The sequence below is a fragment of the Saccopteryx bilineata genome, chromosome 3 (assembly GCF_036850765.1).
Source record: "Saccopteryx bilineata isolate mSacBil1 chromosome 3, mSacBil1_pri_phased_curated, whole genome shotgun sequence".
Taxonomy (NCBI): domain Eukaryota; kingdom Metazoa; phylum Chordata; class Mammalia; order Chiroptera; family Emballonuridae; genus Saccopteryx; species Saccopteryx bilineata.
In genome coordinates, this window is record NC_089492.1 from 284716063 (window position 1) to 284729193 (window position 13131).

At 42.0% G+C, this 13131-nt stretch overlaps 1 protein-coding gene across 5 annotated transcripts in view; it reads right to left on the minus strand.

The window, feature by feature from the left end:
* The window catches only part of VPS13D (vacuolar protein sorting 13 homolog D), a 242546-nt gene that overhangs the window by 104490 nt on the left and 124925 nt on the right, over window positions 1–13131 (minus strand). For all 5 annotated transcript variants that reach the window (XM_066270406.1, XM_066270404.1, XM_066270403.1 and 2 more), the window contains 6 exons: window positions 12711–12819; window positions 6496–6659; window positions 5534–5642; window positions 3323–3502; window positions 2614–2730; window positions 1266–1415 (listed from right to left, as the gene is read on the minus strand). In XM_066270406.1, coding sequence (XP_066126503.1) covers window positions 1266–1415; window positions 2614–2730; window positions 3323–3502; window positions 5534–5642; window positions 6496–6659; window positions 12711–12819 — 829 coding nt within the window. The remainder of the gene's footprint in view (window positions 1–1265; window positions 1416–2613; window positions 2731–3322; window positions 3503–5533; window positions 5643–6495; window positions 6660–12710; window positions 12820–13131) is intronic.

Genomic DNA, 13131 nt, shown 5'->3' on the forward strand with positions numbered 1-13131 from the left:
TCTCAAGAAGCTGGAGGTTTTTACATTCTCCTTATCTCTACGTAACTCTTCCAACACATAAAACACAGTTCTCTTAATGGTTTTCAATGTCCTTCACCAAAAATTCTAATATCTGCGTTAGCTTTGGGTCCATTTCAACTGATTCTTCTTCTGACGATATATTGTGTTTTCCTGACCCTTAGTACACCTGGTACTTTTTGATAGGACACTATATACTGTAAATTTTACTTTGGATGCCGAATATTTTTGTATTCCATTGCATCGTGAGCTTTGTTCAGGAATGTGGTTAGTTACTTAGAAAAAAATCTATCCCTTCAGACCTTTCTTTCATGATTTGTTGGGTAGGTCTCAGCCTAGGGCTAATCACAGCTCAGCATGGAGGCAAGACTTTCTGGAGGACTCTTCCCAGAGTCCCATAGGTCGTCAGCTCCTCCAGTCTGGCTGGGAGGAAGCAGCACCATCTCCGGTGTTGGGGGAGCAGCAGATGCTGTCCCAGAGGTCACTTCGAATGGCTTGGACAGTTGTTTCCTTGTGCGTGCGCACCACTGATCTGTCCTCTGTGGAACACTCACAGAGCCCTCTGTAGACCTCCCATACTTTCTTTCTGTGAAGCACGTTGCTCCCAGGTGTGCTGTCCGAGGACTCCAGCTCTGTTGGTTCAGGTCATCCGCTCTAACTGCCCCCGCCCAGTGCCGTGGCCTGGAACCTCACTCAGTAAGCTGGGGCAGAGGCAGGGCTCACCTCCGCTGTTGCCCACCTCTCGTGAGTCACTGCCTTTTGCTGCCGGATGTCCAGTGTCTTGAACTTGGTTGACTCCTTGTTTTATCTGGACTTGGGGGTTATTTCAGGTAGGAGATTAAAACTGGTTCGTGTCACTACATGTTGGCCAGAAGCACAAGTCCAATTCCCTTGCTATTTCTTCCTGTGATTAACTTTTTAATTCCTTTAAATGATGGTTAGATGATTTCCTGTTGTTTTTAATACTGACAAGATGGGGAACCATGGGTTCCTCCATATGACCTTGACAAAGCTATCTAAATTACTAATGGATTAGCTACTAATATTCAGAATTCTGCTATATAGAAAAATTAGTGATACAAATGTAGGTAGAAACAATTATTTTCAAAAAATGACTTTTTGAAGGTCACAAGATATTTCTGCCACAGCATTGCAGTTTTTAGAACACCAAACACTGGATTTGGTTGGGTATTCAGCAAGAACTCAAAATGATTAACAAGTTCAACCCCCATCCCTACCCCCCGTACCTGTACATCTTGTATGCTGAGCTCAAGCATATGGCTGGTGGCCAGCTGTGTATAGTGCACATTGATTCCTGTGAGACTGGCAAAGACCAGTTCTTCTGGGACTTTGTTAATTAAGGACAACCCAATGCCACCTTCTAACTTCACAAGCACCTGAAAAGACACCAAAAGAAGACAAACCGACAGTTTAAAACAGAGCTCAAGGTAGCCAAGAGGGTGTAAGGAAGCCAATGAATTGAAATCCTAGTTTACCTCCGATCAGACGCAAGCCACTCAGGAGAGCAATATTATTCACCTTGATGCTTCAAATTGCATCATCTCCCCACCAACCAGACCTCTAGAGTGAGATGCTAAATGCCTCCATCAGAGGTCTGATGACATTCTGCATTTCATGTAAGACAATAATTATTCGGCAACCTTTCTCCCTATTTGGAATATAAGCTCATAATAAGTTATTCACTGAACTACCATGACATCCAACAGAGTGCTTTAAATATATGTATTTGATTTTTAAAAATCACTAAATAAACATCAAATGAGTATTCATATTTGTTTCATGTTCCTTTTCATACTTTGGCCTTCTTCCCAATGCCCAAACAGACAGAGAGCAAGGCGATGTCAGAATTTCCTAGGACCAAAAACAAAAGCAAACAAAACTGCAAAACCTATTTATTTATTCTCTACCTTCATTCCTGTTTAAATTCAAATAGTTTAGCTTTGTTTACTGTCATCTTAATTTAGCAACATTTGTCACATTCTGATTAGACTTTAGCTGTCATTTAACATATTCATCCATCCTGTTGTGATAACATTAAACATTGTGAACTGTGAAGCAACACCTATATTTAGAATTCACAGAGGGCAGAAAGAAAAGGGAAGCCAAAACTGAGAACATGCACAGCAAAATTCTATCCAAATTTACGATAAAGAAATGAATTTGCAGCCCTGGCCGGTTGGTTCACTGGTAGAGCATCAGCCCGCTGTATGGATGTCTTGAGTTAGATTCCTGGTCAGGGCACACAGGAGAAGTGCCCATCTGCTTCTCCACCCCTACCCTTCTCGCTTCTCTCTCTCTCTTCCCCTTCTGCAGCCATGGCTCAATTAGAGTGAGTTGGCCCTGGACACTGAGGATGGCTCCATGGTCTCCGCTTTAGGCTCTAAGAAGAGTTCAGTTGCTGAGCAACGGAGCAATGTCCCAAATGGGCAGATCAGCGCCCCCTAGTGGACTTGCCAATTGGATCCCGGTCAGGATGCACACTAGAGTTTGTCTCTCTGCCTCCCCTCATCTCACTGAAAAATAATTTTAAAAAAATAGAAAAAGAGAAATGAATTTGTGGTACTTAACACTTACTTCCAATTCCTGCTCTGTGTCTGGATTCTTTAATTTCTGGAGCTCTTGTTCAATAACAGGAAGTTCATTCATTTCATATGATGAACGGTCACTTTTCCGCTGGGAGAAATCTGTTATCTAAAGTCAAATAAAACAGTATACTAAGAGGACTCATTTTTACCCAGTGAAACCCATTCCGTATCAACTGTGTTGGTCAAAACTCCCTATATGTTCAATAATCCTATGGAAGTTAATGGTTTCCAAAGCACTGCTAAAGTAAGATTTAGGTGATAGTGAAACAAACTTGTTTTTAGGTCTACATGGCAAACACCAATCTGCAGACCCTGAAAACCTCTGATGGTGGGGTTAGGCATCCATGAGTGATCTAGAATTATAGCTCAAGTTAAAATATGCAAATTCAATTTCACCTAAAATAAGCATGTTTTTTAAAGAGGTATTATGGGTTATGATGCACTACCTCAAAGAGTCCCCTGTTACATTGTATTATCTTCAGTTCTTACATTTCATTTTTATATCATCTTATATTTACTTATACTTTACTTCTTCTAATAACTTTGTGAAGTAGGTCTTACCCCCACTTTATAAATAAATGAAGACACTGTATCTTTATCTCCAGCATAATACTTCAGTAAGTATTTGCTGAATGACTAACCACTGGGGAGAAGCCCACTGAGATTCTTTCGTGTCAGTTTTTAAGATAAATTACCACCTGGAGTGCTCTAGTGGGTCCATCTGGGATGACTCTGATGGATAACATTCCAGAACCAGGTCTCATTTTCTGGTTAATAAATTGTTGTTCAGGTGGAACTGGCCCCAAAAGCTCCATGGATGTGTCAGGACCAAGAACAACTTCAGCTCCATCAAACAAACCAGAAAGCCCTCCTTTGGCCTAAAAGACAGAGTAAAGACGTGTAAGCAAAGACGTAAATCAAGGCGTCAACGTTGACAATTTCACGTATCATCTGAAACAAGTTACCCAATTTAAATTCTTGTTCGAAGGGTCACTGTCATGTACAGCAAAGCACACTTTCTTTTTGCTGTTTTTGTCAACTTTACAGATGATGCAGAACAGATTACTTGGGCAAGATGGAAAAATTACGCTGTATGAATGTAGGGTATTCTGAGTAAGGAAGTTCCACGAATAGTATTTTGGTTTAGTAATAACTTTTAAAAACAGCTCTAAAAAAAAAAGTACCAAAAAGCTACGTTTCTCTGAGTATTCTCATTAGGGTTTGCTTAAAAACCTGAACTAATCTGAAAATAAAGCAATTAACCCTATCACACAGCTTTCTAATAAGAAGCAAATTCTAGAATTGGAAACCTCCCAGAACAAGCCTACAGTTGAATGGTCAACCCAAATATTCAAAAGATGGAACTTATTCTGAAACTGGAGGTTGGAAAGGTCCTCTGATGTCCAGTCCCTCAGGCCTTTGCAAAAAATACCTTCTTGCTATACGCACCAAATAAGATGGACGTCTACAGGACAATGCCTATGGAAGGGCAAATCCAGGGCTAGGCAAGACAGTGACTAGAGTATGTAGAGACGCTTTCTTAAATTTTTAAATAATGAGTAATGAAAAGGACACTTGGGTCCGGGTGGATAGGACAGATTTCCCCATGGAGAAAGCTTTCAGGACTGCTGGAAGCTTAGGAAGAAAGTGCAGACACAGCTTTATAAGGGCAGTGTCAGAAAACGTTAACATGCCTACAATTATTTGATTCAGAATAATGCGCCTGAAACAAGCTCATTTCCCTGCCCAGAACACATTCTGCTCTGCTGAATACTGTTATTATAGGGTCATTCACAACCAGGGAAATGATAAAACAGATTCAAGAAACAATAAACACCAAGAGGGATTTCTGGGGAGAAATGCTCTAAGAGAGTGGGAATGACACGGGCTTCAGAAACGAACCAGAAGTAAAGTCAGGGTCAGATGCAGAACCCAATAATTATAACAAGCCTGCTTTTGCCTCTAGAAGTCTGAATTGTATTGCTAATTGGAAATCACAAATCCTTTCCAGATGTGTGCTTCATATAAGTAAGCAGCTTGCCTTTGATGGAAAAAGCTAAGGGCAATAGAGATAAAGAAAAATAAATCTCAACAAACAGCACTCAGAGGCTCCTTCCAGTTTCGCTCCCCTGGAAAACAATCTCCCATTATGGAAGGGAGCCTGGCTTCCCCCAGAACAAACACATTAAGAGTTCTCTAGCCAGGGCCTAATGTTCTAGCGCTTTACCTCTGGGGTAAAACCCCAGGCTGTTGCAGAACTGTATGCCCAGTCACATATGGTGTTCTGCTAATGCCCAAACTTCCGAGACATCTTCCCATCCACTCATCTCAGATCCATGGTCTCGTACCCGGCCTGAAGCCGGGGACAGAAAATCCAAACTCCTGGTAATTTTCCAGATGTATCTGCTTAACAAGTACACTGGGAGCTCATCATGGGCAGACCGGCTAAGTAGAGGACAGGGGAAGGTGACCACAGCCATCTTTACCCTGACATTTGCTACAACAATTAAATGCTTATTTGGGTACCACAAAGAATGCAGAAATAAACAGAATCAAGAGAGTCTGTGATGATTACTCATCATCTCTGAGAACACTCTACAAAAGACTCTTGTGGCTATCACATTAACTTCACAGGTCTCAGACCAATCCATCTCACTCAGTGGTGGGCTTTTTAAGCAGACTTGTTTCCCCCTTCTTAAAATTATGTAAGTAATTTATGTCAAAGAAAAAAATTCAAATAAGCAAATTAAAAAAAAAATCACACAGAGACAACCATTCCTCATACAGGTCCCATATAAATACACACACAGTTCCTTGACTGTTTCACAACATGCCCTATAGCTCCTCACTGAGACCGCGTTTCAGAGGAGGCCAGACCTCCGACACGGAGGATGTGCAAACCTGCGGACCTGGACAACCAGCCCGTGCAGCCCGCAGGTCAGCTTCCCCTCATGGAAGCTCCACGTCTGGGTCGTGCTCCGCCGGCGATCGGGCTTCCTCAGCATCAGCGGCTCATACCTGGGACACGGAAAGCTGCAGTGAGTGCGCAGGGCCCCACACTTCCAGCCCGGGGAGAACACCAGGACCGCGGTTTCACCCTCCCTCCTTTTCCATGTCCTTCTCCCCTCAAAATCCAAGAGGCGGGCGTGACTCCTACAGCGGGATCCATTATATACATATATATATGCAATGTGCATTCTACAGATAAATCATTATATATAACATGGGTTCTTGCAGTCTCACAATGACTAGCTGTTATACAGTACAAAAAGGGCTGTCAAATGTGCACATTTAAAAATATTTTCAGTTGTCTTTGCTCTGTTTTAGTTTCAAATACATTTATTTGTATCGGGTTTTAACTTGCAAGTCATCTAAAGTCATTCTGGATGTAAATAAGATATTAACAAAACACAAAGACACTGATTTCCTGGAGAAACTAAGGCACACAAAAGAGGTGCATAAAATGTTATTCAACGTTAAAAAGCTGATCTGAACCCAAGGCGTTAGCTACAGAAACACACTTGCTTATTTTCTAAATAATTTATTTCTACTTTCAAAAGATTTAACAAAATGTTTTAAGATTTTAAAGAATAAACTATTCGCTTCTAGGGAGTGATGTGGATGGCAGTTCAGGTGAAAGAAACATTCACTTTCTATAACATATCCTACTGTTTGAATTATCCGTCTCCATGGGCATTTCCATAATGGCTTAAAAAAGAAGATAAAGACCCAATGCTCATATTTGGGGATGCAACAGATTCCTGTCACTGAGGAAAACGACAAATAGAAAAATACAAATTTCTACTTCCTTTATAGACTCTCGCTTTTTGGTATAAATTTCCTCTGAGTCACAAAGTGCCCAGAAAGTTACCTGTTGTCGGTTACAGCAGCAAGCCCGGCAATATCCAAGATGGCAGCGCCTTCGGTGGAGCGGGCCGCGGACGGCTTATTGGGGTTGTGCGGCACCGACGAGCCCTCGTGGGCCAGTATGCCGGTGCCTGTCATCCTCCACAGCTGAGAACGCTTCCCTGGCTCCTGCGACAGGCACAGAGAGAGCTATCAACACAGGCAACCCGGCCACAGGGAAGGGCTGAGAAGGTTATTTTCTGCATTTCATAAATGCCTGATTTCAACTCTCATTGTTGTTCATCCCTAGCTGAACTTCGGGTGAAATTGGCTAAAAACTCTTGAATCAAACAACCCAAAATTACAAACAATGTAAAATTTAAAAATAGTCTCTGAGATAACTGGTCATTTGAAGTTCAGACTAATCACCTCCACTCACTACATTGCTGCGATTAACTGCTGTCCCAAATGGTGACCCTTGGGTACCCTTACCATATAGTGATCCAATTATATAAAGAATATATGAATTCCTCAATATTTGAACACTGGTAATCCTCACAATTGATAATCCTGACAACCAGAATTTACCAGAAATCTTCTCCCCTCCCATATTTATAATAAAAGTATACTATATATTGATCATTTCCAAATTATAAGTTGATTGTATTCAAAGGTTATACTAAGTTGATTGCTGTTAATTCTAAATATTTTCTCCTTAAAAGTATTTTATAAACAGCAGTTGGACTTCTGGGTCAATCCATGAAAGTCTATATGATCCACTATATTCAAGTAATTCTGTATTTCCCCATTGTATAAGATGCGCCTTTTTTGGGAAAAATTTGGGGTCTAAAAACTGGGTGAGTCTATTATATATATACAGTGGCTATAGATTTTTTTACTTGCATTTCCTGCTTTTTTTTTTTTTTTTTTAAATTTTATTTATTCATTTTAGAGAGGAGAGAGAAAGGGAGAGAGAGAGACAGAGAGAGAAGGTAGTGAGGAGCTAGAAGCATCAACTCCCATATGTGCCTTGACCAGGCAAGCCCAGGGTTTCGAACCAGCGACCTCAGCATTTCCAGGTCGATGCTTTATCCACTGCGCCACCACAGGTCAGGCCCATTTCCTGCTTTTTCACACTTATTTTTGCGCTCATTGTTGTGTCTTCACTGTCTTGTGATTTGTCATCAGACACAGATGAGGAAAAGCTAATGGATGGGAGTTTTGACGGTGATGAGTTGTACGAATTTTATGATGAATAAAACTTGAGTTCATTAACTTTATATAATACGTATTTTTCCAAATTTTGGGCCCCCAAATTAAGGTGCATCTTATACATGGGGAAGTATGGTAATACTACTTACTGATAATTTACTACGTGCCAGCCACTGACCCACGGGATTTACATGTAGGTAACTCATTTACTCTTCATCCAGTGAGGCATATGCTACTAATTATTCTTACAGATAAGAAAGTTAAGGCTCAACGAAACAAAGGGACCTCCCCATGATCACACAACTAGCAGGTGGTGGACGAAGATTTGAGTCTCCACAGCCCGATCCCAGAGCCAACATGCCTAACCACTCTGTAACCCTGCCTTTCTACACAATTCCTGCAGTTCCACTTCAGGAACATCTCGCCATGCAGGACACTCTCTACAGGAACACGTACTCCAGCCAGACCTGTCGGGACCACATCCCCTCTCACCATGTGGGAGCTCCCCTAGAGCAAGAGACCCCCACCGGGGACCACAAACCCACCCATGCGGCCCTGCAATGGGAAGACAACTTCTGTGTCACACTCTACAAAGTAAAACTAACAAAGGCCTGTGAATGCTGGGAAGGCCAGGATTTGAACTCAGCTGCACCATTTACTACCTGAATGACCTTGGACAAAGTCACTACATCTCTCAGAGCCTCTGCTTCTTGATCTGTCAAAGGGGGAAATAAGCTGCCTCTTAGGATTCCTGTGATAAACGTTTACTATATTATTACGATTACATCGTTTTAATTTTTTTTTTTTTTTTGCATTTTTCCGAAGCTGGAAACGGGGAGGCAGTCAGACAGACTCCCGTATGCGCCCGACCGGGATCCACCCGGCATGCCCACCAGGGGGTGATGCTCTGCCCATCCGGGGCATCGCTCTGTTGCATCCAGAGCCATCCTAGTGCCTGAAGCAGAGACCACAGAGCCATCCTCAGTGCCCGGGCCAGCTTTGCTCCAATGGAGCCTCGGCTGCAGGAGGGGAAGAGAGAGACAGAGAGGAAGGAGAGGGGGAGGAGTGGAGAAGCAGATGGGCGCTTCTCCTGTGTGCCCTGGCCGGGAATCAAACACGGGACTTCCGCACGCCAGATCGACGCTCTACCACTGAACCAACCGGCCAGGGCCACGATTACATCGTTTTACATAGCACTTTATGTCTTTGATCCTTCTTACAAACGTGGAAGAAGTAGAAAAATGAGGCAGGCTCAGGGAGGAATGTGAAACACCAGATATCACCCATCTCGAAGTGACTAAGGCAGAAGTCAGACCCAGAAAGACAAAATGCTCTGTCTCCTGTGTGCTACTGCCTCCCGGGTCTGTGAAGAGAGGAGACGTCACTGCATGTCCCCATCTGCAGTCCCCACAGGCTGACTTCCCTGTTCGCAGTAAGAGACACACCACAGCCCCATGAGCAAGCCTCTCCACTGTCCTGCAGGCGCTCCAGATCGGGAGTCACAGCACGGTGCTCAGGAGAATTCAATCCCATACCCGGATTCCTCCACTGCCTCCCCATCAACAGAGACTCATCATAGTCAGAAACCACCAAACTTTCCAATTAAAAATCTGAGGCACGCCATTCTCTTTCCACTCCCATCTCTCCTTTGCCTCACAATTCAGTCCTAAGGCCTTTAGGTGAGAATGAAGAAGGCAGAAGTCCATGGGGCGTGGACATGTGTGTGGTGCAGGGAAAGTGCAGGGTAAGCCCAAAATAACTTGCTGTGTCAGAAAGCAAGAAAGTGCTCAAGGAATGAGGCATGTCAAAAGGACGCAGAGGGTTAAAGGAGCTCCTATTGGCCAAATGTGAGAATTGAGCATAAAAATAAACACTGACAGTAACAGATAACACACTGAACAAAACAGGAGCCCATAGTGACACACATAACGCTAGGGACTGAATTGTGCCCTCCCCCAATTCTTATGTTGAAGATCTAACCTGCAATTGTGATGCAGTATTTAGAAATGGGACCTTTGGGTTATAAATTAGGTTCAGCTGAGGTCATGAGAGTGGGGCTCTCCTGGTGGAATTAGTGCCCTTATGAGAAAAGGCAACAAAGGGCTTGCTTTCTATACCCCCCAACCCCCTGCCATTTGAGAACACACTGAGAAAGCTTAAATCTACAAGCCAGGAATAGGGACCTCAAAGAACTGAATTGGCTAGCACCCTAATTTTGGACCTTCCAGCCTCCAGAACTGTGAAAAATAAATTCCCATTGGGTTTAAGTCATCCAGTTCATAGTATTTTGTTACAGAAGTCCAATCTAATACATACATAAATAGAAACTCTGATGAGGGACAGGATATTTACATCGTCTCAAAGTAGGCTGCACAAAATATTTAATGAATACAAGGGAAAAAGAGAAACTTCACTGCACAGCAGAGAGGAATGGGAGACACCACAGTAATCAAGTGCTAAGTTAACAGCACCAGCAACAGGACAAATAGAAGTCACAGCATCCCTTCTACAGAACTGCCAAGTTTCCTGTGAATTTGAGATTCCTTTAAAATAAAAAGTAAAAAAACCCAGTCAGCCAAACAAAACCTAAGATGCCAAACTTTCTACTCTTGGTTTCCTACACAGGTCCACTTCCCAATGCCAAGTCGTAGAACTTTGACTACTTTTTGGTGTCTGTGTAACTTACCATTTACCCTCGTGTTTACTAGTTTTCAACCTCATCACCTGAAATACAACTGTGAAAACTGCTGTATAAATTGTAACCTTTATTTAAAATGTTCTTTGCTATTGAATAAAAAATCCTGGTTTGTCTGCTTAACTGGCCCTTAGAAATTATGCATATATTTTCTATTCATGTTTTAGTGAAGACACCAGGTAATCATAACATACTTGATAAATTATCTTACTCCCAAATTGGTTTTCATTTACCTTAATATCCCGATGAACCTGAATATCCTTTGAAAGTCACCTAATAATATCATTTCCAAGGGTTCTTCTAATTCTATTTAAAATTAACTTGACTGTCAGATTTGCTACTTTTAAGATTATTGCTTTTCAAAGTTTTCTATTCCAAAAGTCTCAATAGAAGCCTCAAACACTGTTTACTTTTGATTACTATGTCTCATGATCTCTTTTCTTTTTAAATTATTTATTTATTCATTTTTAGATAGGACAGAGAGAGGGAGAGAGAGAGACAGGGAGAGAGAGAAGGGGGGAGGAACTGGAAGCATCAACTCCCATATGTGCCTTGACCAGGCAAGCCCAGGGTTTCGAACCGGCGACCTCAGCATTTCCAGGTCGACGTTTTATCCACTGCGCCACCACAGGTCAGGCCTGTCTCATGATCTCTTTACTCACCACCACTCCCAAATCTTATTTCTAAAATGCGCCTCCCACATATGCACAGCCTTAAATAAAACTATATCATTTTAAGGAAATCTGAATTATGTGAGACTTTGAACAGGTGATATAATAATACATACAGAGACACTGATAGATTGATAGACAGGTGAAACTTGAAAACATCAGCCTAAGCAAAACAAGCCACTCATAAAAGACCGTTCACATGAAAGCCCAGGTAACCAGGAAGGCTAGAGACGGAAAGGAGAAGAGGGAATCGTTTCGGACTGGGAGGGAGGGTATATGGGGGTGGTAGCTAGAGGATACAGTTTCTTCTTGGGGCAATAAAAATGCTCTAAAATAGAGTGTGGTAGCGGCTGCCCACATCTGTGGATATACTAAGAACCATTCAGTTGCCTATTTTAAGTGGGTAATTTGTATGGCGTATAAATTCTATCTCAGCAAAGCTGTTAAAAAAAATAAAAGCTGAATTAGAAACACATGCATTATAGTTTCATTTGATGTGCAAAATATAAAATAAATTGAATCGACTCCCCTAGTTAAAAATTTGATAAGAGTTGTAGGACTTCAAAGCCAAGCTGCCACATGCGATACCACTTTAACTGATAAAAAGCCATCTTTGTCCGTGTTTAGGCCACTTAAGTGGTGGATAGACATCCTCTGTCAGGATTACGTGACTTCCGTCATGGAAAATCTTCAGAACACATCCCTCAGGTCCATGTGTTCTGTATAATTACAGCTGGTGAGCTCCCTTCTCTTAAAGTGACTCTGCACCTCTGTGTTCTGACACGTCTTCCATTCTGAAGGCTGAACTATTATTTATTACCAGTCCTCCTGCCATCTGGAGTATTTCTGGCCAAATTTTACTGTCTTTCCCTCCATATTTAGGTCTATTTGTATAAACATTTCCCTAAACTGACTTGAAAAGAATGTCAGCATAAATGGGGGAAAAACTATGGGTTTGATCATTTTTCCTTTCAGTTTAGGAAAAAGTACATCTCACAAAAATTAGGGGATATCTTTAGCTTCATATTCATTTTTTTAAGATTTTTTAAAATTTTATTTATTGATTTTTAGAGAGAGAGGAGTGAGAGAGAAAGAGAGAGAGAGAGAGAAGGGGGAGGAGCAGGAAGCATCAACTCCCATATGTGCCTTGACCAGGCAAGCCCAAGGTTTCGAACCGGCAACCTCAGTGTTCCAGGTTAACACTTTATCCCACTGCGCCACCACAAGTCAGGCGCTTCATATTCATTTTAAAATATCCCCTAATTCTTCTCCCAAAAGTTAGGGGATATTTTATCACTTCATATGCATTTTGAAATATCTCCTAATTTTTGTGAGCAGTATAGATTAGGGGAATATTACAAAAGAAAAATAGAGTAATGTAAATGACATCACAAATTTGAAAGAAAAAAAAAGTTCAAGAATGAAGTTTTCCAGAGATGGCATCCACGATGAGAAGGGCTTGGGACTCCTGGCGCAGGTGTCAGGGGAAGCGGGAAGAACAGGAACTAGACCTGCCACCCCCACCCCCCGTCTCCACTCGGCCAAGTCATTCAGCCTGTCTCCGCTTCCTGGCTGCACACGGAGGGGCTGGACTAGAGGGCCTGAGTCTCCCCCAGCACTGAAAATCTTTTCTTCCAAATGCCAAATCCTAAGCTCTCTTACCTTCTTCTTTAAGATAACTCTTTGTGTCTTTGGTGAGACGTCTAAGACGAGCTCTGCACAGGTAACAGCCTTGTTGGAAGCCACCGGCCTTCCTGTCCCCTCCTGTAAACTAGAATTTATAAAAACAATTATAACACATACACTCACGCACACGTACATATAGACATACACTCATACACATATTTAAGTACTCGTAAGCATATGCCTAAAACCTCCATTATGAGGAAGGGGATTTTTTTAAATCAGAGAAGAAAAAGTCAGACTCCAGTTGCAGGAAGATCAAGGTTGAGGTATTCTCCTGTAAAGTTAAAGAGACTCATCAGAAAACATACTCTGACATTTCTCCTCTCCTAATAATTTTTGTGGCTTAAAATTCAGATATCAAAGGATGACTACATATCTTTGGAGGCCAGAAAAACAA